The sequence below is a fragment of the Schistocerca nitens genome, chromosome 7, assembly GCF_023898315.1.
Source record: "Schistocerca nitens isolate TAMUIC-IGC-003100 chromosome 7, iqSchNite1.1, whole genome shotgun sequence".
NCBI lineage: Eukaryota > Metazoa > Arthropoda > Insecta > Orthoptera > Acrididae > Schistocerca > Schistocerca nitens.
In genome coordinates, this window is record NC_064620.1 from 276,178,857 (window position 1) to 276,205,158 (window position 26,302).

Here is a 26,302-nt window from a genome sequence, read left to right on the forward strand (position 1 = left end):
CCCTCACAGAACAATACTGGCGTTGTTATAAGGGTTAGACTGCTACATTTTTCGTGACGAAATAAATCTCGGGTGAACAGCCTGGTATGAGTGTGCATAGGACACAATATTTCGGCAATCGACCACGTAGCCATCATCAGGTGCCCTGGTGTACTGACCGGGGGATGGCCGGCGCCAGGTATATATAGGACAATGCCCCTCCCGCTCCTCCCACAGCCGCTTCCTATGAGTAGGTGCGGTCCGCGCCCCGCGCGCGGTCCAGGTACAGCATCCGTTCTCCCGCTGTCTGGGCGCTGCGTCCTAGGTCTTCTCGTTCAGGAGGGTCTGCTGGCACCGCTCTCGTTATTCTTCCCTCCTCCCCCGAAGTCGGTACACTCTGGGAAATATTTTTCGTACCTCACAGTAATTATACACTACTGGCCATTAAAATTGCTACACCGAGAAGAAATGCAGATGATAAACGGGTATTCATTGGACAAATATATTATACTAGAACTGACATGTGATTACATTTTCACTCAATTTGGGTGCATAGATCCTGAGAAATCAGTACCCAGAACAACCACCTCTTGCCGTAATAACGGCCTTGATACGCCTGGGCATTGAGTCAAACAGAGCTTGGATGGCGTGTACAGGTACAGCTGCCTATGCAGCTTGAACACGATATCACAGTTCATCAAGAGTAGTGACGGGCGTATTGAAACGAGCCAGTTGCTCGGCCACCATTGACCTGACGTTTCCAATTGGTGAGAGATCTGGAGAATGTCCTGGCCAGGGTAGCAGTCGAACATTTTCTGTATCCAGAAGGGCCCATAGAGGACCTGCAACATGCGGTCGTGCATTATCCTGCTGAAATGTATGGTTTCGCAGGGATCGAATGAAGGGTAGAGCCACGGGTCGTAACTCATCTGAAATGTAACGTCCACTGTTCAAAGTGCCGTCAATGCGAACAAGAGGTGACCGAGACTTGTAACCAATGGCACCCTATACCATCACGCCGGGTGATATGCCAGTATGGCGATGACGAATACAATGTGCGTTCACCGCGATGTCGCCAAACACGGATGCGACCATCATGATGCTGTAAACAGAACCTGGATTCATCCGAAAAAATGACGTTTTGCCATTCGTGCACCCCGGTTCGTCGTTGAGTACACCATCGCAGGCGCTCCTGTCTATGATGCAGCGTCAAGGGTAGCCGCAGCCATGGTCTCCGAGCTGATAGCCCATGTTGCTGCAAACGTAGTCGAACTGTTCGTGCAGACGGTTGTTGTCTTGCAAAAGTTTCCATCTGTTGACTCAGGGATCGAGACGTGGCTGCACGATCCGTTACAGCCATGCCGATAAGATGCCTGTCATCTCGACTGCTAGTTATACGAGGCCGTTGGAATCCAGCACAGCGTTCCGTATTACCGTCCTGAACCCACGGATTCCATATTCTGCTAACAGTCATTGGATCTCGACCAACGCGAGCAGCAGTGTCGCGATACGATAAACCGCAATCGCGATAGGCTACAATCCGACGTTTATCAAAGTCGGAAACGTGATGGTACGCAAGTCTCCTCCTTACACGAGGCATCACAACAACGTTTCACCAGGCAACGCCAGTCAACTGCTGTTTGTGTATGAGAAATCGGTTGGAATCTTTCCTCTTGTCAGCACGTTGTAGGTGTCGCCACCGGCGCCAACCTTGTGTGAATGCTCTGAAAAGCTAATCATTTGCATATCACAGCACCTTCTTCCTATAGGTTAAATTTCGCGTCTGTAGCACGTCATCTTCGTAGTGTAGCAGTTTAAATGGACAGTAGTGTAAATTTGTCTCAAAACTACATGTGACTGCAAATTTTAAATACTTTACCTGAAATCAGCGCCGAAAAACCCTCTACCTTTAAGAAAAAAAATCTTTGCTAGCCAGTGTTTAGATCCTGTGTACACGCAGAAAACTGGATCTTCAATTTGTACGCAGCAGAGCTGATGCGCTGAGCTGGTTGTGCGCAGCTTTGTGAATTAGCGCTCCTCAGTTTTGGCGGATGGCCCCCCTGCGCCCTGTCAGATTACTCCGCCCGCTCTTCGCCTCGGTTTCAGACGTTGCTCCTGTGGCTGCCAGACGCAGGACCCCTCACTAATTATCTCTCCTGCTGAGGCCTCTGATATTAATCTAAGCTCTCTCTGTATTCTGAGGGCTGACTAGAGGATACACTCTCGTCAATACGGGCTGTGCTTTGTCGATTTATTATTATCCACTGGCGTCGATTTACTGTTTCGCGTGTTAAGACTTAACGCCACTTCGCATATTACTTCGTTCTACTTCTACATCTACATGGATAATCTGCAAATCGCATTTAAATGCCTGGCAGAAGGTTCATCGAACCACCTTAACAATTCTCTGCCGGCCGAAGTGGCCGTGCGGTTAAAGGCGCTGCAGTCTGGAACCGCAAGACCGCTACGGTCGCAGGTTCGAATCCTGCCTCGGGCATGGATGTTTGTGATGTCCTTAGGTTAGTTAGGTTTAACTAGTTCTAAGTTCTAGGGGACTAATGACCTCGGCAGTTGAGTCCCATAGTGCTCAGAGCCATTTGAACCATTTGAACAATTCTCTGTTATTCCAATTTCGTATAGCGCGCGGAAAGAAAGACACCTATATCTTTCCGTACGAGCTCTGATTTCTGTTATTTTATCATTGTGATTTCGCATTCGGAGGAGAAAGTTGGTGATCGGAGTTTCGTGAGAAGATTCTGCCGCAACGAAAAATACCTTTGTTTTGATTATGTCCACCCCAAATCCTGTATCACTTCCGTGACACTCTCCCATATTTCGCGATATTACAAAACGTGCTGCCATTCTTTTTCGATGTACTCCGTCAGTCCTATCTGGTAAGGATTCATCACCGTGCAGCAGTGTTCTAAAAGTGGACGGACAAGCGTAGATTAGGTAGTCTCCTTAGTAGACCTGTTACATTTTCTAAATCTCCTGCCAATAAAGCGGTCTTTGGTTAGCCTTCCGCACAACATTTTCTGTGTGTTCTTTCCAGTTTAAGTTGTTCGTAATTGTAATTCCTATGTATTTAGTTGAATTAACGACCTTTAGATTTGACTGATTTATCGTGTAACCGAAGTTTAAAGGATTCCTTTTAGCACTCGTGTGGATGACTTCACACTTATCGTTATTTAGGGTCTATTGCCAATTTTCGCACCATACAGAAATCTTTTATAAATCGTTTTGCCATTGGTTTTGATCTTCTGATGACTTTATTAGTCAATAAACGACAGCGTCATCTGAAAACATCCTAAGGCGGCTGCTCAGATTGTCTCCCAAATCGTTTATACAGATAAGGATCAGCAAAGGGTCAATAACGCTACCTTGCGGAATGCCAGAAATCACTTCTGTTTTACTCAACGACTTTCCGTCAATTACAAAGAACTGTGACCTATCTGACAGGAAATCACGAATCCAGTCACGTAACTGGGACGGTATTCCATAAGCACGCAAATTCACTACAAACCGCTTGTGTGGTACAGTGTCAAAACAATACGGAATTAATCTGAAATCCCTTGTCAATAGCACTCAACACTTCATGCGAGTACAGAACTCATTGTGTTTCGCAAGAATGTCTTTTCTAAATCCACGTGGACTGTGTGTCAATAGGCCGTTTTCTCGAGGTAATTCATAATATTAGAACACAATACACTATGTGAATATAAGTATACGTACACGTTGCTGAAAAGGACTTACAAGTTAGTGGCGCCCTCTATCGGTAATGCTGCAAATAAATATGGTTTTGGCCCACTCTGAGCCTTGATGACAGCTTCCACTCTCGCAGGCATACGTTCAATCAGGTGCTGGAAGGTTTCTCGGGGAATAGCCCATTCGTCACGGAGTGCTGCACTGAGGAGAGGTATCGATGTCGGTCGGTGAGGCCTGGCACGAAATCGGCGTTCCAAAACATCCCAAAGGTGTTCTATTGGATTCAGGTCAGGACTCTGTGCAGGCAATCTATTACAGGGATGTTATCGTCGTGTAACCACCCCGCCACAGGCCGTGCATTATCAACTGGTGATCGATCGTGTTGAAAGATGCATTCGTCATCCCCGAATAGCTCTTCAACAGTGGGAAGCAAGAAGGTGCTTAAAACATCAAAGTAATTGTGCTGTGATAGTGCCATGCAAAACAAGGGGTGCAAGCCCCCTCCATGAAAAACACGACCACACCGTAACACCACCGCCTCCGAATTTTACTGTTGGCACTACACACGCTGGCAGATGACGTTCACCGGGCGTTCGCCATACCCACACCCTGACATCGCATCGCCACATTGTGTACCGTGATTCGTCGCTCCACACAACGTTTTACCACTGTTCAATGATCCAATGTTTACGTTAGTTACAAGAGAGGCGTCGTTTGACATTTACCGGCGTGATGTGTGGCTTATGAGCAGCCGCTCGACCATGAAATCCAAGTTTTCTCACCTCCCGGCTAACTCTCATAGTACTTGCAGTGGATCTTACCGAAGTTCGGAATTCCTGTGCGATGGTCTGGATAGACGTCTGCCTATTACACATTACGGCCCTCTACAACTGTCTGCGATCTCTGTCAGTCACCAGAAGAGGTCGGCCTGTATGGTTTTGTGCCATGCGTGTCCCTTCGCGTTTCCACTTCACTATCACATCGGAAAGAGAATACCTAGGGATGTTTAGGAGTGTGGGAATCCCGCGTACAGTCGTATCACGCAAGTGACACCCAATCACCTGACCACGTTCGGAGTTCGTTAGTTCCACGGAGCGGCCCATTGTGCTCTCTCACGATGTCTACTGCTCTGCTGAGGCCGCTGATATGGAGTACGTGGCAGCAGGCGGCAGCACAATGCAGCTAATATAAAAAAGTATGTTTCTGGGGGTGTCGAGATATTTTTGATCACATGCTGTGTTTCTTCTAAAATCCTGCTGCATATCGACGTTAATGATATGGGTCTGTAATTTACTGGATTACTGCTACTACCTTTCTTGAATGTTGGTGTGACCTGCGCAACTTTTCAGTCTTTCGATACGGATCTATCGTCGAGAGAACGGTTGTACATGATTATTAAGTATGGAGCTATTGAATCAGCATACTCTGAAAGGAACGTAATTGGTATATATATTCTGGACCAGAAGACTTGGTTTTATTAAGTGATTTAAGTTGCTTCACTACTCCGAGGATATTTATTTCTGTTACTCCTCATGGCAGCTGTTCTTGTTTCGAAATTCTGGAATATTTACTTAGTATTCTCTTGTGAAGGCATTTCGAAAGGCTGTGTTTAGTAACTCTGCTTTGGCAGCACTGTTTTCCGTATTATCTCCACTGCTATCGCGCAGAAAGGGATTGATTGTGTGCTGCCGCTAGCGTACTTCACGTACGATTGGATTTTCTGTCAGGTTTGGAGATAATGTTTCGGTGTGGAGACTATTATATGCATCTCACAGTGAAGTCTGCGCCAAATTTCGAGCTTCTTCAAAAGATCTCTAATTACAATGCAGGTGAACTGTTACGTAGAGCAACTTGTGATATAATGCTTGCGGACTGGCTGCTTTCTAAGCATAACGCTTAATAGCAAGTATCTACCGATAAAACTTGTTTTAAACTGACAACCATATGGTTTTGTAACGTGTATGCAATGCAGCAAGCATTACAATGTAGCATAACGTACGGTTGACTATAGCACACAACTGTTATGTACTTAAATGCTTTTGCCGGAACTAAACACATTAGTCGAACCCGCTTCATAACATGAATCCAGTTTTCACTTTTATTTTTCGGTTTTATGAGTATGCCTCACTCTGATAATGACGTACTCTCTTAGTGAGGAGAGACCTGAAACACTTTAAATGAATAACATTGTTAATGAAACGAAACTCAGTTATGATGCCCTTGAATGAATATCCACCCAACTATATACAATAGTAGTGTCTCTCCTGTGATTTTGTCTGTGATGTGCCTACACGACAAACCCTAGACTGCTGGTAGGCGGAGGCGTGAAGACCTGGGGCGTTACTGGGCCGGTACCATCAGCTTATAACGGCTGACGTATTTCTGATGAAGACCACTACGTACTGTGCTTGCTCTGTCAGTGTGAAACATTGAAAAAGCGCTGCTGGTACTGCTGACTTGTAGCACTGAGAGTGAACCGCTGTTGCGGCTGGACGGAACTGCTAACTTCAGGCGAAGGGCTTAACTGACTTAGCATGGTCCAGCGGAGCTTAAATATTCGGTCACGAATATGGTTATCCGCGTGGGGCTGCGAGGGCACGCGACCTGACGTACCAGAATAGTGCCTCTCCGTTGCGACGGACACGCTGCCTGTCGGCGGCGGGATTGGTATCCCCCCTTCCCTCTCCCCTCCCCACCGCCACACAAATGCTGTGGAGGCGACGGTTGGTTGGTTTGGGGGAGGGGACCATCAGTGAGGTCATTTGTCCCTTTGGATTAGGGAAGGATGGGAAGGAATTCGGTCGTGTCCTTAGAAAGGAACCATCAGCACATTTGCTGAAGGGACTTACGGAAATCACGGAAAATCTAAATCAGGATGGTGTACTGAATAATTTTTTTGTTTTTCTTTTCTTATATATCAGCTATGTGTAAAATGAATTAGCTATAAACCAAAGACACTGACAAAAGTAAATTCACGAATTTTTTTGTGGCAAGAATGATGTTTTGATACATAGTTAAATATCTGTATGAAACAAAGATATACGCTTTTCAATTTATTAATTCAGGTATCTTCACCTTTTTTGGTTCGGGAAGTAGTAGCATACGGACGCTTGCTTGGATCCGCCGTACCAGCATTGTTAAAAATGTCCATTTTAACCGTTCATTAAAAGTATTATAAAAAGTTATTAGAAAAGGAGTATTTATTCGCACGGTTATAAATTCAACTCCTATCTCCTCATCATTTCACTCGCCGCAGATACCCTGCATCAAGACGTTCGGTGCAGACAGGAATAATTAACGCCGTATCTGGAGGAGCGTTCCTGCATCGACATTGTCACTCTCAAGACTAAACACAATGTAGTTAATGTAAAGGCAATGACTCTGACTTGATAGGCACCTATTGAACTTTGTTTACATACACTAAAAGTATTGAGCTTCGCGTGTTTAAGAACTTATAGACAGATCTACAATTTCAATGGTTGCGGTGATTATTAGGTTCTGCACACTACTGGAAGCAGCAGTATGTAATGAAAATTATGTTTATTGATCTTGAATGTAATGATATTAAGGTCTGTTGATATTGGTATCAGTTAAAGGTCACCCAAGATTGTGCACAGATACACACATTCCCTTCAAAATTCTCTCGACTGTTCTTTCCAATCAATCTTTACAATTATCCAATCCATTTCCACATCCCTATTCAGTGGCCGGACTCGGGTTTGAACTGTCGTCCTCCCGAATGCGAGTCCAGTGTACTAACCACTGCACCTCTTCGCTCGGAGTGGAGACCACGTGTGTCCTCATTAGTTATCAGCCAGGCCATACAACGAAATATCTCGGCGTTGGTGAAAGTCGGAACGACTACCAGGTGGATGTAAACACGGCTAATTCGAAGAAATGCGGAATATTGCAAAACTTGATTTCACTCACTTTTTATAAACTCCGTGGTGAAGTTATTGAGCTGTGTTAGTCAGGGTCAGTATGCAGTAAATTACTATTCATACAAGTCACGTAGAAAAATCTAACATCGATTCATGTTGTTTAGCGTGAAGATGAAGAAACCCATTGAGTGGTTCTGTGCACCAGTGCAAGCCAGGGATCTCGCAGATTATAAACAAAGGTAAGCGATGCCAGGAGACATTTGCCGCGACTGTATGCAAGCAGAGACAACATCCAATTTTCTCTCCTTCCTTCTTTTTTTCTATAATCATGCTATGCATCGCAGCTAGTTGACAAAGAAGAGGAAAACTGGGAAGGAAGTGCAGTAATTTGTATCCATTTTTATTTCGTATACATAATGTTTGCTTGAATTAGTTAAAGCAGCAAAATCCCGACCTTTTAAAGAATAGAAGTCGTATGTATAAAACAGCTGATCACTTTACAAATGAGTTAATGTTTCAAATTTTTCCTTTAAGCATGTAAGTGCAAAAAGTTTACGAAAGGCTTTAAATCATCCTTAAGGTTTCTCACGTTGGAAAAACTGGATGAATATGTCCTGGGAATTTGAGCTCCATGTTAAGTAAAAGCTAGTTTTTCACGCATCTCAATGTTTACATCTTATCTCCTTAACTGTATGTCGTACAATGAGATAATTTTTCAATTACATTCAATGATATGGTTCAAATGGCTCTGAGAACGATGGGACTTAACTGCTGTGGTCATCAATCCCCTAGAACTTAGAACTATTTAAACCTAACCAACCTAAGGACATCACACACATCCATGCCCGAGTCAGGATTCGAACCTGCGACGTAGCGGTTGCGCGGTTCCAGACTGTAGCGCCTAGAACCGCTCGGCCACTCCAGCCGGCATTCAATGATATATGTAGATACTGTCTGCCGAATGTGTTGCAAATAGAGTTAGCAGTAAAGGAGCAATAAAATAAAATCTCATGCCTGATACTAAAATTGGACTGCATGAACAGCGAAAATGTAGTAAACGATAAACTTTTTTCCTACATCATTTTGTGGAGGGTCACAGCGAGATACAGTTTCGTAAAAGTTTGAAATGATGGGTACAGTTTGTCCGGAGTCGCTAAGTGCACTCTTTCTCAAATGCTGAGTGAATATAGTCTGGGTAGTTTGCGCGTCGTCAGTTACCTTACCTCACGACAAAGATACAGTTTCAAAGTGTAATACTTCTCTTATTGTGTTGAACTTTTAACATGAGATTACACCCCATTACGGGTAGACTATGAAAGCATTTTAAATTTTTAAATTCCGTTGATAATTATGCGAAAATTTAAAAATCGAATTTTTTGTTGCCGCTACGCTGCAACTCGTACCAGATTCCGAGATAGCGTTTCAGAAGTACAGACAACTTACAATGTAAGTCATTAAAACAGAGGCGTTTTTCGCTGCAGCTGAATCTTTTCAAAACATTTCAGTTACCAAACTTCTCCTCAGATTGTGAAAATATTTTGTTGGCGTCCACTTATACAGGAAGAAATCATCATCATAACAAAGAAAAAAAATCTGAGCTCACACAGAAAGATTTAAATGTTCAGTTTTCTCACGCGCTGTTCAAATGTGTAACGATAGAGAAGTAGCTTAAAAATGATTCGATGAACCCTGTTCAGGGCCCTTGACTGTGAATTGCAGAGTAATCGTGTAGATATAGATGTAGGTGTATCAGAAAGTAACTAAGAACTGAGTTACCTCTGAAACCAAAATAATGCAATAGAAGCAAAACAATCAAGTAAATTGTAGAAACACGGGACATTAATCTGCTTTCTAGATGGAGTATTGTTCGACAGCGGTGGCCAAGACGTGTGCATCACATATTAATTCCTTACAAAAAAACTTGCAGCACACAATACATCATGTCCATGTTCCTTCGCGTAGCGTAGCGTTTCCCACTTTCAAGACTGATAATGTCAATAATCTCTCCTTCATAGATTACAGATTTTCGTGCAACCACAGGACGTCATGTTACGACTCAAACTGTGCGCAATAGGCTGCATGTTGCGCAACTTTACTCCCGATATCCATAGCGAGATCCATTTTTGCAACCACGACACCATGCAACGCGGCACAGATGGGCATAACAACGTGCCAATGGACGGCTCAGGATTGGCATTACGTTCTCTTTACCGATGAGTGTCGTATATGCCTTCAACCAGACAATCGTCGGAGACGTGTTTGGAGGCAACCTGGTCAGGCTGAACGACTTAGACACATTGTGCAGCGAGTGCAGCCAGATGGAGGTTCCCTGCTGTTTTGAGGTGGCATAATGTAGGGGCGATATACCCCACTGGCGGTCATGGAAGGCGCCGTAACGGCTGTACGATACGTGAATGCAATCCTCAGGCTGATAGTGCAGCCATATCGGAAGCATATTGGCGAAGCATTTGTCCTCATGGATGACAATTTGCGCCCCCATCGTGCACATTTTGTGAATGACTTCCTTTAGGATAACGACATCACTCGACTGGAGTGGTCAGCATGTTCTCCAGACATGAACCCTATCGAACATGCGTGGGATAGATTAAAAAGGGATGTTTATGGACGACGTGACCCACCAACCACTCTGAGGGATTTAAGCCGAATTGCCGTTGAGAAATGGGACAGTCTGGTCCAACAGTGCCTTGAAGAACTTGTGGATAGTATGCCACGATGAATACAGGCATGCATCAATGCAAGAGGAAGTGCTACCGGTGTGTAGAGCAATCTGGACTACCATCTCTGAAGGTCTCGGTGTTTGGTGGTACAACACGCAATGTGTGGTTTTCAAGAGTAATAAAAAGGGCGGAAATGATGTTTTTATCGAACGCTGTTCTAATTTTATGTACAGGTTCCGGAACTATCTGAACCGTGGTGATACAAAAATTTTTTTGATGTGTGTATATTGAAGTCATTGTCGTACTGTACACACCATATCAATATGAATTAAATCGGTCAGGGGAGGTTCATGTGGTCCCCTTGTGAGTAGAGGATGGGAACTTTTGTCACTCGGACCGTTGATCAAGTCGTGTAGTTCATGCGAGCCGATTTTTTGGTTCATATTGCTAGCTCTGAATTGAAGAATTTCACGGAATCTTTCATGAATGTAAAACGTGTCTTCCATGTGGAGCTTTTACTTTTGTGCCTTATTATTAATACATCCGAATATTAGAGCCTTTAAGTTCGTCACACTCCTGGCCAATGGGGCATTGTTCAATATTTTCCGAAATATCTAGGCTGTGGCGTCGCAAGCACAGCACGTACCACCAAGCAGCACCACAGATGTCGATAAGTCGACAACCTACTCCAGAGGTGGCGTACAGTCCAGCGATTGCCGCACCAAGAAGTCGCAGTGGTGGCGCTGCCAGAGAAGTGATATGCGGCGACGCCACATCAGAGCGGCCAGTTCCAAGTCAGCTCGACTACTTGTGCACCTCGCGCAGCATCGTTTGCTTCTAACAGGTCCACATCATCCCTTCTTTATTGAACATTCTAGTGAAACAAGAACTTTTTATGTGATTCTTCAGTTTCTCCCAGCGTATTTGTTGATGGAACAGCCCACGGGTGTACTGCCAGTCCATAGTGTCCAGCGGGCACAATATTTCAGCGATTAGACATGTTTCCATCATTAGGCGCGCTGAGGAACTGAGCTGCTGAGCGCCCCTGGGCGACTAATACCCCCTCCCCCGCAAGCCGCTCCGTCCGCGGTCACCACCCTCGGCTGCACGTCGGCGTCGGCGGTCGCGGAGACGTTGGCGCCGGTGTCTGTGATGGTGTTGATGTAAGTTCTCTGTCCACCGCGGTCACCAGATCGCTTTGTTTGCTGAGAGTCTTCTTAATTAAACTCAGTGTTGATTCCCAATCCTGGCTAGGATTATAGCCGCAATCTCGGTTGATGAGATGTTCATATTTCAATGGCCCTTCTACCGATGCTGTCCCAGTATTTGGAAGTCTGTGCCAAGTTCCTGGTACGCTCGTACTCTGTCGTGTGATTTTCGGATAAACAGTGCTCTGCGACCGCTGACTTGTTGAGATAAATCACTCGATGTGTCTCTGGTGTTTACGGCAAGGAACTTTGACTGTGCACACTGTATGTCCAATACATGTCTTCCTACACTGACATGGAATCTTGCATACGCCGGCCTTCTGCAACCCGAGATCATTTCTGACACTTCCCAATAATGCTCGTGTTGTATTGGGCGGGAAAAAGACAGTTTTTACTCCGATTTTTCCCGATAGAGCGTCAGTGTACGATAAGGCTATGGCTGCCTCATCCTGCATGACTTCTTCCGTCTTCACAGGTAGTACTGTTGTGGAGGGACGCAGGGCGCTCCTAAACAACCGTTCAGGGTACCCGTTTTTTTGGAATAGAGTTCTGGGATTTTCCAGCTCCTGGAACAGACTCTCTGCGCCTGAGATCATTTTAATTTGTTCATCTAGGACTGTATTGATAGTGTTACCTGGGTGACAGCCGATTCCAGCCATAGAAATGCCACAGGACGTCAAATACAAAAATTCTCGTGTCTCTCCGACAAACCATCACTGGAGGCCCCGTGAAAGACTGTTATCAATCTGTCTGACATGGAGCTGAGTGAAGAAGTGGTTTCAGTTCTGGAGGAGGGACTTTGCTCCCACCTCTACGTACACACCGGTTGTGGACATCGTCAACGCAGTTGAACAAGTTGCGGCTCGACTACCACCTGAAGCAGTGAAACCCGCCGTGCTCTGACGAGAACTAAGCCTATGAATTCAAACATTACCAGCAGAGAGAGGGTGGTGATTCGGGACCTGAAGAGTGTCCTGGGATTGTTGTCTTACCTGGTGACATGAGCAACGCTACTGTTATTCTTTCCCACAACGACTAGACTGAGAATACGCACAGTCTACTAGATGGCGACTCCTACACCAACACCAACGCTGTCCCCACGAAGAAGGTTGAGAACAAGACTTGGGATCTTCTCTAGGAAGCGAAATTACCAGAGGGTGTCGCCAAAAATCTGTTATGTCAAGGACCTGTACCCCCAAGACTCCCTGAAGTCCACAAATATGCGCTACCGTTGCTCCCCATTGTCAGCAAAACAAGGGCACCAACATATTTGCCGGCAAAATACCTGACCGAAATACTAACCCTTTATTGGAGTAAATGCACTCATCATATCCTCAATTCTGTGGATTTTGTAAAACGCTACGACAACTTCAGAGCGAAAGAGTCAGATATGCTAGTGGGTTTTGACGTCGTTTCGTTATTCACCAGGGTACATCTACGAGAGTCACTAGAGCTAAAAAATGGTTCAAATGGCTCTGAGCACTATGGGACTTAACTTCTGAGGTCATCAGTTCCCTATAACTTAGAACTACTTAAACCTAACTAACCTAAGGACATCACACACATCCATGCCCGAGGCAGGAGTCCAACCTGCGACCGTAGCGGTCTCGCGGGTTCCAGACTGCAGCGCCTAGAACCGCTCGGTCACCTGGCCGGCCACTAGAGCTCATTGGTCATAAATTCGACGTGGAGACCACCGATCTTTCCAGGCAAGTCCTGACTTCAACGTATTTTATGTTTAATGGAGAATACTACAAACAAACGGAAAGAGTCGAAATGGATAGCCCACTCTCGCCTATAGTCGAGAATTTGCATATGTAGTACTTGGAGAAGGAAAACCTGGTGTCATCCAAATGGGAACCCACGTGTTTTTCCGTTATTTGGATGACACGTTCGTCATCTGGTCCCAAGGAAGGAACAAACTCCTTGACTTCATTACACATTTGACCTCCATACATTCCAACATCAAATTCATTATGGAGACCGAAACGGATGCAAGATTCCTGGACGTCATGGTCAAGAGAAGAGCTGATGGCACCCTGGGCCACGGTGTGCACACTGACCTGTGTTTTCACGCAGAGAGCTGCCACAACCCATCACAGAGGAAGAGGAATGGGATACTAAAACAACCAGTACACAGGGCGCGCATCATTTCAGACGCAGAGAGTGTGTCCTAGGAGCTGGAACACCTCAGAACTTTATTCCGATAGAACGGGTACGCAGAATGGCAGTTCAGTCGCGCTCTCTGCCCCAGCACAACAGTACTACCTGTGGAGAGGGGAAGAGGCTGCCACAGCCTGTGTACCGTACACTGGCGCACTCTTCTTTCTCCTCTCACAGTGCTTACCTCAGCGTACTATAAATAGCTGTGGGTGGCCAGGAATAAAATATTTGTCTGTAGTTGTATCAAAAGTACGAAACAATGTAAACTTTCTGTCGTTTCCAGTGTTTATGTGTTGTAACCTCTGGAACCACGTGTTTTGTGCGCTAATGTTGCGTGTGACATCGTGGCATAGATACGCTTTGCAACTAATTATATCGTTTTCTACACAAATATTTTCTAAGTCAATTGAATCTCCTTGTCATCATTTTCATATTCAGACATATTTACGTGGAGTTGTACTTTGCAGTTAGCACAGAAACACTCGTCACAGAATCGGCAGAGTCGGTACTCTCTGAAATTCTTTCTACAATGAATGTCAAACTAAAAACCAATTATTCTCTCTATGTATGTCTTTCAGAATAGAAGGTAAGTGACGGAACTGGCAGAATTGCAGTTCATCAGTCTACGTGTAAGGTGTGATTTTCATACGACTTGATTTTGTGAGTTATCCCAATAGCCTGGATACACCATGCCCATTGCATTCACTGGGCCTGTAAGCAACGTTGTTGACAAATTTTCCAAGTCTGCTACGATTAATCGGGTACACTCAATTCAATTATTTATGTGCTAAGATCATTATAAATACATTGCACGAAGCATGTCTCCTCCGCTCTATGTTACATTCCCTAAATATTTTAGTCAGAAAGCGTTTCTTTGAAGGGCGTTCAATGATAATGGAACACATTTTTTCTGAAAGCAGGTTGATTTCATTTAGGATTCCAATATACACTCCTGGAAATTGAAATAAGAACACCGTGAATTCATTGTCCCAGGAAGGGGAAACTTTATTGACACATTCCTGGGGTCAGATACATCACATGATCACACTGACAGGACCACAGGCACATAGACACAGACAACAGAGCATGCACAATGTCGGCACTAGTACAGTGTATATCCACCTTTCGCAGCAATGCAGGCTGCTATTCTCCCATGGAGACGATCGTAGAGATGCTGGATGTAGTCCTGTGGAACGGCTTGCCACGCCATTTCCACCTGGCGCCTCAGTTGGACCAGCGTTCGTGCTGGACGTGCAGACCGCGTGAGACGACGCTTCATCCAGTCCCAAACATGCTCAATGGGGGACAGATCCGGAGATCTTGCTGGCCAGGGTAGTTGACTTACACCTTCTAGAGCACGTTGGGTGGCACGGGATACATGCGGACGTGCATTGTCCTGTTGGAAAAGCAAGTTCCCTTGCCGGTCTAGGAATGGTAGAACGATGGGTTCGATGACGGTTTGGATGTACCGTGCACTATTCAGTGTCCCCTCGACGATCACCAGTGGTGTACGGCCAGTGTAGGAGATCGCTCCCCACACCATGATGCCGGGTGTTGGCCCTGTGTGCCTCGGTCGTATGCAGTCCTGATTGTGGCGCTCACCTGCACGGCGCCAAACACGCATACGACCATCATTGGCACCAAGGCAGAAGCGACTCTCATCGCTGAAGACGACACGTCTCCATTCGTCCCTCCATTCACGCCTGTCGCGACACCACTGGAGGCGGGCTGCACGATGTTGGGGCGTGAGCGGAAGACGGCCTAACGGTGTGCGGGACCGTAGCCCAGCTTCATGGAGACGGTTGCGAATGGTCCTCGCCGATACCCCAGGAGCAACAGTGTCCCTAATTTGCTGGGAAGTGGTGGTGCGGTCCCCTACGGCACTGCGTAGGATCCTACGGTCTTGGCGTGCATCCGTGCGTCGCTGCGGTCCGGTCCCAGGTCGACGGGCACGTGCACCTTCCGCCGACCACTGGCGACAACATCGATCTACTGTGGAGACCTCACGCCCCACGTGTTGAGCAATTCGGCGGTACGTCCACCCGGCCTCCCGCATGCCCACTATACGCCCTCGCTCAAAGTCCGTCAACTGCACATACGGTTCACGTCCACGCTGTCGCGGCATGCTACCAGTGTTAAAGACTGCGATGGAGCTCCGTATGCCACGGCAAACTGGCTGACACTGACGGCGGCGGTGCACAAATGCTGCGCAGCTAGCGCCATTCGACGGCCAACACCGCGGTTCCTGGAGTGTCCGCTGTGCCGTGCGTGTGATCATTGCTTGTACAGCCCTCTCGCAGTGTCCGGAGCAAGTATGGTGGGTCTGACACACCGGTGTCAATGTGTTCTTTTTTCCATTTCCAGGAGTGTATTACTCCTCGCTTTTTTGTATACAAAACCCTATTTCTCAACATAGCCTCCATTCAGTGCGACAGCCTTACACCCCCCTTATGAGAGGGCCTGCATGCTCGCATGGTATCACACTACCGGGCGACGTCGGAGCCAACGCCTGGCTGCGTGTATAGCCTCCCCACCATCCACGTACTGCTTGCAGCGGAGTGCATCTTTGATTTGGCCAAACATACGAGGTGTGGCTAGAAAAAAACCCGACTAGTACTGGTGAAACAATAAAACGAATGCAATAAGGCTGAAAGTCGCGTGGCCTGTCACGTGACTCTCGCTCCGCCTACTGCTCGAGTTTCATCTGCCTCCTGCACTCAGTCTGCCCGTGGCGTCTGTTTTAAGTAGTTGACGTTTTGTCTGTGCGTCGGAAAATGTTGAGTGTACAGAAAGAACAGCGTGTTAACATCAAATTTTGTTTCAAACTAGGTAAATCTGCAAGTGAAACGTTTGTAATGTTCAACAAGTGTACGGCGATGATTGTTTATCGCGAACACAAGTGTTTGAGTGGTTTAAACGATATAAAGATGGCCGCGAAGACACCAGTGATGACACTCGCACTGGCAGACCATTGTCAGCAAAAACTGATGCAAACATTGAAAAAATCGGTAAACTTGTTCGACAAGATCGCCGTTTAACAATCAGAGCAGTGTCTGAGTTAACAGGAGTTGACAAGGAAAGTGTCGAACAAGTTTACCGATTTTTTCAATGTTTGCATCAGTTTTTGCTGACAATGGTCTGCCAGTGCGAGTGTCATCACTGGTGTCTTCGCGGCCATCTTTATAACGTTTAAACCACTCAAACACTTGTGTTCGCGATAAACAATCATCGCCGTACACTTGTTGAACATTACAAACGTTTCACTTGCAGATTTACCTAGTTTGAAACAAAATTTGATGTTAACACGCTGTTCTTTCTGTACACTCAACATTTTCCGACGCACAGACAAAACGTCAACTACTTAAAACAGACGCCACGGGCAGACTGAGTGCAGGAGGCAGATGAAACTCGAGCAGTAGGCGGAGCGAGAGTCACGTGACAGGCCACGCGACTTTCAGCCTTATTGCATTCGTTTTATTGTTTCACCGGTACTAGTCGGGTTTTTTTCTAGCCACACCTCGTATGGAAGGTGCGAGATCTGGGCTGCAGGATGGATGAGCTCCTCTACGGAGCGCAGATTTGTGTGAGGCCTTACACTGTCATGGAGAAGAAGTTCGTTTGCAGTTTTGTGGGGACGAACACGTTGAATTCGTTCTTCAATTTCCTTAGAATAGCACAATAGATTTCATAGTTGATCGTTGCCCTTCAGAGTCCCAGAAGACCACCATGATTTACTGGGGATTTACTGAATGGGGCTTCGAACTTTTTCTTCGGCGGAGAGGTGATGTGGTGCTGCTCCATGGATTGTTGTTTTGTTTCCGGTTCAAAGTGATGAACCCACGTTTCATCGCCTGCGATGATGTTCGACACAAAAGTTGTCACGAATGCCTCGTAACTCTCAAGCAGTTCCGTGCAGATGGTCCTCCGTTGCTCTTTATGGTTTTCTGTTAGGCAGCGAGGAGCCTATCGGGCAGACAGCTTTCACCCCAAACGGTGGACGAATGTGTCACCACTACCAGCAGAGACATCCAGTTGAGCAGCGATGTGTTTCATTGTGATGTGTCGATCCTTTCCAATGAGCGTGTCGGCACGTTCCAACGTTGCAGGAGTCGCAGCTGTGTGCGGCCGACGGGCATGCGGGAGATCGGACAGGTTTCCACGTGATGTTGCAATGATGATAGACGCCTCGCACTACGACTGACCGTGCTTTCGTTCACTGTCAGGTCTCCGTAGACATTCTGCAATCACTTATGAGTATCTGCGATGCTCTAATTCTCCGCTGCCTGTTTGAAAACGCATTTGTTACAGACGCCATTTTGAAGGCTACGTGGAGCGCCGCCACCTTTTAGGAACTTCATGAAATTATAGAGGCTGTCCGACAACGAACTCCGCATTCCTTTCAACCTGAATCGGCTGGGAAAACGAAGTGCTGCATTACTTACTGAACGCCCGCTGTGCAGGGTGGTCCATTGCTCGTGACCTGGCCAAATATCTCACGAAATAAGCGTCAAACGAAAAAACTGTGAAGAACAAAACTTGTCTAGCTTCAAGGGGGAAACCAGATGGCGCTATGCTTGGCCCGCTAGATGGCGCTGCCATAGTTCAAACGGATATCAACTGCGTTTTTTTTAAATAGGAATCCCCATTTTTTATTACATATTCGTGTAGTACGTAAAGAAATATTAATGTTTTAGTTGGACCACTTTTTTCGCTTTGTGATAGAAGGCGCTGTAATAGTCACAAACATATGGCTCACAATTTTAAACGAACAGTTGGTAACAGGTAGGTTTTTAAAATTAAAATACAGAACATAGGTACGTTTGAACATTTTATTTTGGTTGTTCCAATGTGATACATGTACCTTTGTGAACTTATCATTTCTGAGAACGCATGCTGTTACAGCGTGATTTCCTGTAAATACCACATTAATGCAATAAATGCTCAAAATGATGTCCGTCAACCTCAATGCATTTGGCAGTACGTGAAACGACATTCCTCTCAACAGCGAGCAGTTCGCCTTCCGTAATGTTCTCACATGCATTGACAATGCGTTGACGCATGTTGTCAGGCGTTGTCGGTGGAGCTCGATAGCAAATATCCTTCAACATTCCCCACAGAAAGAAATCCGGGGACGTCAGATCCGGTGAAGTTGCGGGCCATGGTATGGTGCTTCGACGATCAGTCCACCTGCCATGAAATATGCTATTCAATACCGCTTCAGCCAAGAGCGAGTTACGTGCCGGACATCCATCATGTTGGAAGTACATCGCCATTCTGTCATGCAGTGAAACATCTTGTAGTAACATCGGTAGAACGTTACGTAGGAAATCAGCATACATTGCACCATTTAGATTGCCATCGATAAAATGGGGGTCAATTATCCTTCCTGCCATAATGCTGCACCATACATTAACCCGCCAAGGTCGCTGATGTTCCACTTGTCGCAGCCATAGTGGATTTTCCGTTGCCCAATAGTGCATATTATGCCGGTTTACGTTACCGCTGTTGGTGAATGACGCTTCGTCGTTATATAGGACACGTGCAAAAAATCTATCATCGTCCCGTAATTTCTCTTGTGCCCAGTAGCAGAACTGTACACGACGTTCAAAGTCATCGCCATGAAATTCCTGATGCATAGAAGTATGGTACGGTGCAGTCGATTTTGACGTAGCATTCTCAACACCGACGTTTTTGAGATTCCCGAGCAATTTGTCTGCTACTGATGTGCGGATTAGCCGCGACAGCAGCTGAAACACCTACTTTGGCATCATCATTTGTTGCAAGTCGTGGTTGACGTTTCACATGTGGCTGAACACATCCTGTTTCCTTAAATAACGTAACTATCCGGCGAACGGTCCGGACACTTGGATGATGTCCACGATACCGAGCAGCATACATAGCACACGCCCGTTGGGCATTTTGATCACAATAGCCATACATCAACACGATATCGACCTTTTCGGCAATTGGTACACGGTCCATTTTAACACGGGTAATGTATCACGAAGCATATACCGTCCGCACTGGCGGAATGTTACGTGATACCAAGTACTTATATGTTTGTGACTATTACAGAGGCATCTATCACAAAGCGAAAAAAGTGGTCCAACTAAAACATTCATATTTCTTTACGTACTACACGAATATGTAATAAAAAATAGAGGTTCCTATTTTTTTAAAAAAAAACGCAGTTGATATCCATTAGACTTATGGCAGAGCCATCTAGCGGTCCAACCATAACGCCATCTGGTTTCCCCCTTCAAGCTAGACGAGTTTCGTTCTTTGTAGTTTTTTTCGTTTGATGCTTATTTCGTGAGGTATTTTGCCCGGTCACTATCAATGGACCACCCTGTATACAGGGTGTTACAAAAAGGTACGGCCAAACTTTGAGGAAACATTCCTCACACACAAATAAAGAAAAAATATTATGTGGACATGTGTCCGGAAACGCTTCATTTCCATGTTAGAGCTCATTTTAGTTTGTTCTTCCACCTACGCTCAATGGAGCACGTTATCATGATTTCATACGGGATACTCTACCTGTGCTGCTAGAACATGTGCCTTTACAAGTACGACACAACATGTGGTTCATGCGCGATGGAGTTCCTGCACATTTCAGTCGAAGTGTTCGTACGCTTCTCAACAACAGATTCGGTGACCGATGGATTGTTAGAGGCGGACCAATTCCATGGCCTCCACGCTATCCTGAGCTCAACCCTCTTGACTTTCATTCATGGAGGCATTTGAAAGCTCTCGTCTACGCAACCCCGGTACCAAATGTAGAGACTCTTCGTGCTCGTATTGTGGACGGCTGTGATACAATACGCCATTCTCCAGGGCTGCATCAGTGCATCAGGGATTCCATGCGACGGAGCGTGGATGCATGTATCCTCGCTAACGGAGGACATTTTGAACATTTCCTGTAACAAAGTGCTTCAAGTCACGCTGGTACGTTCTGTTGCTGTGTGTTTCCATTCAATGATTAATGTGATTTGAAGAGAAGTAATAAAATGAGCTCTAACATGGAAAGTAAGCGTTTCCGGACACATGTCCACATAACACATTTTGTTTCTTTGTGTGTGAGGAATGTTTCAAGAAAGTTTGGCCGTTTCTTTTTGTAACACCCTGTATAAGGTCACGGATACAACTTACATATATAAGAGTGCATGTGAGCCCCTACCATATTTCCGACTTCGTATCCTATTTGAAAACGCGAAGAGGGGCAGCTTACAAGCTAATACGGGTGTACGTATATCACGTATCTGCAAACAGTCGGATGCAAAATGAATAAGATAGCCAACAGGTCAAACGTTTTAATGGGTCAATGAACAGTTTATAAAATCGTCTAGGCACAGAGTGTACGCAATTGCTCAGGATATATCAGCTTAGTTCTGGAACATCACCTCTCCGCCCCTTAATCCACCTCCTTTCCCACCCCTTCCCCCTGCCCCCCACGGCACCAGCTGCTCCTGGGTCAGCGCCAGCCCCACCATCCGCCAGCACGGGCGACGACGAGCGTCCGCAATCCATCACGGCCGGCGCTACCTGTTCATTACGGCGGCGGCGAATAATGCAAAGCAAATGCGTATTGGCAGCCGGCGCCGCGATCAATCACCCGTGCTGATTAACAAAATGTAACTGTCGCCCACCGCCACGCTATCGTGTCACTGAGTGGATATGCAGTGCCGCCAAACCTAATTACGGCCATCGAGTACTTAACTCACTGGTCGCGGAGTGACCGCTTTCACAGTTTCATAACAAACCGCAGTACAGAGATTAAGCTAACAGCCTCTGCTACTACCGCGGAACATGGGGCGATAGCCGTGCACATCCGTATACGAGCAGTGACAAGACTTTCCCCACGCAGTCTCTTCAGTACTACCGCAGTGTCGATAATAACTAGATTACCAACATAACTCAACAACATGCCAGTTCCATTATATTATTCATCTAGCACATTAGAACCAATTAAGAGCAAAATACAGATAGACCACCCGTGAAGAGGTCCTGTCAGTTCTGTAGCATGACGCCCTAATTGTAACGAATTATGAAGTCATCTGTGTATTGTATGCTGGGTAAACTTACTCTCAGCTAACGTTTCTCTCAGATGTTTTACAAGGGGCGTACAATTAATAATGCAAACAATTTTTTTTGTGAAGGCAGGTTGGCTTTATTCACGATTCCAAATATAATATTACTTCCCACTCTTTGGACTACAAAACTCAATTTTTCAACTTAATCATCGTTCAGCGTGACGGTCTTACACCCACTTACTGGGACGTCACCTGAGATCCGGGCTGTAGGGTGGTTGATGAAGAACAGACAATTGGAGTATTGGGAGCTGCTCCCAGATGAGCAGATTTGTGTGAGGCCTTGAGTTGTCATGGAGAACGAAAAGGTCGCTTGCATTTTTGTGACGATGATCACGCTTAAGTCCAACATTGCAGGAGTCACAGCTGTCTGTAGGCACTTGGAAGATCCGATAGGTTTGTGTGACCTCGTTGTGATGATGATAGACGCCTTACCCAACGACTCACTGTGCTTTTGTTCATTGTCAGGTCTCCGTTGGCATTCTGCAAGTGCCTATGAATATCTGCGATGCTATGGTTTTCCGCCAAAAGAAAGTCACTGTCAGCTCTGCCGGCCGGTGTGGCCGAGCGGTTCTAGGCGCTTCAGTCTGGAACAGCACGACCGTTACGGTCGCAGGTTCGAATCCAGCCTCGGTCATGGATGTTTGTGACGTCCTTTGGTTATTTAGGTTTAAGTAGTTGTAAGTTCTAGGGGACTGATTACCTCAGATGTTAAGTCCCATAGTGCTCAGAGCCATTTTGAACCACTGTCAGCTCTCTGCTTGAAGCGCATCTCCGCTGCAAATGCCATTTTCAAAGCTACATATAGCACAGCCACCTATCGGACCTTAATGAAACTACAGGGGGTGGAGCGTAGTTTTTCTGATTAATCGAGATCATCGATACGTCATTTAAAATGTCATTCCCACTGCCTGATACGTACTACGGGTAAAGTTAGCGCTTTCGGTGAACTATATACAATAGTGAACTACCAGCGGCTACTGATGTTCAGTGTACTTAACGGGATAAGAGCAGCTAAAAACCTTCAGTTGAAGCAGTTGTTCTATCGATACACAAATACACAATTACTAAAAAAAGGAAGCAGAACTTTCGCTACATTGGGGGCACGACAGATAGGAAAGATAGTTTTCTTTATGGTTAGTAGGGTCGACGCACGCTGATCTGAGAAACAACTGCGAGAACACACACATTACCTAAGGTGAAGAAAAGAGGACGGATGCTGCAAACTCGCTGCACAAATAACAAGAGTCGAAAACTTAATAATCTAAAGAAACGTTAAACAGCTGCAATACGATCAATGAAGGGGAGTCTTTGTCCACAGAACAAACCTGTAGACGAAGATTTAGCGGGCAGCGAATTAAAAGATAAAAGTTTCAACATTAAACAGCAAATTTCACATTATTATCCAACGACAAATGCTTGTATTTGAAATAAACTTGCCATATCACTGATAGAACTTCAAATATTAGACTACTGAAAAGTCTGAACAGCTGTCACGACGTAATGGTATCGCTAGTGTCTGATCATCGTAGTAACGCGCCATAACAAACATGAATTAATACTCGTCAGTTTACAAACAGCAACAAAGAGCCTCCCCTCCCAAAAGAGGAGGAGAACATTAGAGTTTAACGTTCCGTCGAGAACGAGGTCATTAGAGACGGAGCACAAGCTCGGATTAGGGAAGGCTGAGGAGGGAAATCGGCCGTGCCCTTTCAAAGAAACCATCCCGGTGTTTGCCTGAAGCGATTTAGGGAAATCACGGGAAATGTGGATGGCCGGACGCGGGTTTGAACCGTCCTCCTCCCGAATGAGAGGCCAGTGTGCTAACCAGTGGGCCATCTCGTTCGGTCGTCCAGAGGAAATGTGCGAGTGGTACGAAAGCTTGTTGAAGGGACGCTGCTACTCACTTGAACAGTGACTGCTAGAGAACGCCTGACAAAAGCGTCTACGCGTACCATAATTTTTTTTTTAACCTTTCATAAAAATGCTACTGGTGCAAATATGGATCACGCATGTTCTTCGGCAGTGCCTATACAGTATGCAGGTTGCAGGTACTACTAGTAGGAGACCGCGTTGGAGACAATTATAATAGAGATTACATTTGGGGTGCAATACAGGGTTCTTTCGACGTTCGGCTGGCAGCTGTACAACGACGCTCTTTAGCAGAAGGCATTTATGAAATATGAAGGTCTAATTTTCTAAAAAAAATATATAGAATAAAATAAAAAGATGAAATACGCTCTTATTTTTCAAAGTATGAGTGATTCACACTGAACATTTTAAGCACAATCTGAACGACAGACTTTTTTTAAAGAATAAGTAGCCCTTCACTTCACTGTACTTAGATTTAGGAACAAAGGAGGATTGTTGTTGGGTCAGTGTTTTGGAAATGATGTAGGGTGGAATAGCTGAGGAGGAAGACGAAACACATCTCTTGAGGAGGAAGGAAAGTGGCGGAGAGAAACAGGTTCGTTCTACTAAAGCTGGAAATATGGATAGGTGCCTACGTAGAAGTAATCAGGTATGATGCGATACGATAGTTGGTGCCAGAAGTGTAGTGAATCCGAAGCTGTTTATTGTGGAAGAAGAGAGGAACTGTAGAGGAAGTAGTAAGTTGATACTGGATTCGAGTGGAAGAGAGTGGACGGGTATGAAAGCCGAGGTGGAGTGCATTGCGTTAGAGGATGAAAAAGAAGTGGAACATTTTGATGAAGTGGAGATTCAGGCGACACTGGATTGTGATTTATCGGATTAATCCATTTTTATTGGAACTCTTTGCCCTGATTCAGTCATGTTGAGTCTGAAGTAAAGTTACAGCCATAGGAAAGAGTTCAGGTTACACAATGTGATAGAACTGCACCTACCTATTGGTTTTATGCAACATGCAACGCCTTTAAACATCACACACAAGATTTTCAAGTTACCTCATTCGCTACACAGAAACTGTTAGTACTAGAAAAAAAAAAAAAAAATTAACACGACCTTTTGTGGAAATTTAATGTAGTTAAATTTTTTGCTGGGATTCGTTTTTGCTGGAGGCTACAGTTTTGAAGCTATTAAAGAAAAACGCTTTTGAAGGTCAGTTTCGTGCGTTTTTCCTGAGTAATTCGAAAACTACGGCCTCCTGCAAAAGCGTCACACAGTAAAAATTTAATTAACATTTCCTAGAGTCCCGTTCATTTTTGCTGGACGCTAATAGGTTGTTCACAGTGAGGGAGAGAATATAAAAATCTTGCTCGTAGTATTTGAAGGTGTTGCAGGTTGCATAGAACCCATAGATAGGGGCAGATGAGTCACCTTGTATATCGGATGAAGCAATGTTTCTAGTATCCGTTTATTGTTATTTAGCAAAACAAAACTCCCCCACTCTCACCTCAGATAGGCCAATGGGGACTGGCCAACTGCCGTGTCATCCTCAGAAAATGACGTCACTGTGTGTGGTCTGTGTGGGTGTGGGGTCAGCACACAGTTGTCTCAGTCGTTCTCGGCTTTGCAGACCATGCAGCCGCTACTTAGCAATCAAATGACTTCTCAATTGGCATCACGAGGCTGTGTGGACCCTATTGCAGACCCCCCACCAAGGAAAAAGTCTCTGGCGCTACCGGAAATAGAACCCGAAGCCTTCACATGCAAATTAGCCATGCTGACAACTTTTATTTTTTCCTATCTTCTTTCTTTCGCTGTGTTTCTTCGACGTCGTTCGTCAGTCGTTCTGTTCAGCAGTCACATGATATGTTCAGATTCCATCAATCACTACTTCACTTTTTTTTCTCCCACAGCGCTCTCAGTCTCCTGATTGAACCATCTGAGCTACAATGCCAACGCCGCTGCGCTACAGAGGAGGACAATTGTGACTGACTGAATGTAATAATATGAGGGACTGGTTTCCGTGGTGTAATCGCCGAATACTCTAGGGAACAGTAAGAATATCTCTAAAATTGTGCTGCAGAAGCTTCACATTTTCATGGGACCGTGATGGGAACTTTTCAAAGCAAAACTTATAGAAAATGGAGTAGAAGCTACAATCTGAGCCTGAAAACGCTGCGCTCATAGCAATTGTATCATTTCTGCTGAATGAGTACTTGGTTCAAGCACGTCAACTTGTGAGATAACGGAGTGTAATCGAGAACGTGTTGTCGATCCAAGAGAGGCTGGGTAGTTCTTTAGAGTAATTTCCCAGCATGTTGGACACGTATGACAACTGAGTATCAATGTAGTACCAGAGATCCGTTGTTTTATGGTATTCCGCGTTCTCTCGTATCTATCACACTCCGACATCTACTTATAAACTAAATCATCCAGTTTCCTTCGTGACTGTTCTTTTACCTGTTGTGGGATCAATAGTCTTTATCCGTTCCAAAAATAACACAAAAATACGGACCGATTTACAAAAGCATAGTGTAGGAGACCCACACAGTACTCACGGAACAAACTCAGGTAATACCCAACAATTAGTCGACGTTCGAAGTCTCTCCTGACCAAATCATTCAGCTGTTACTGCTTCTCTACTGACAACATAAAAGAGGTGGTAAAGTTTGTCATTATGACGCAGGCCTTGGTTTTTCTTTATTTGATTTAGTCTTGTATGTTGTACTAAC

At 45.4% G+C, this 26,302-nt stretch overlaps 1 protein-coding gene across 1 annotated transcript in view; it reads right to left on the minus strand.

The window, feature by feature from the left end:
- Positions 1-223: 223 nt before the first annotated feature.
- The window catches only part of LOC126195571 (uncharacterized), a 313,541-nt gene continuing 287,462 nt past the window's right edge, over positions 224-26,302 (minus strand). The window contains exon 5 of the mRNA XM_049934197.1: positions 224-376. Coding sequence (XP_049790154.1) covers positions 224-376 — 153 coding nt within the window. The remainder of the gene's footprint in view (positions 377-26,302) is intronic.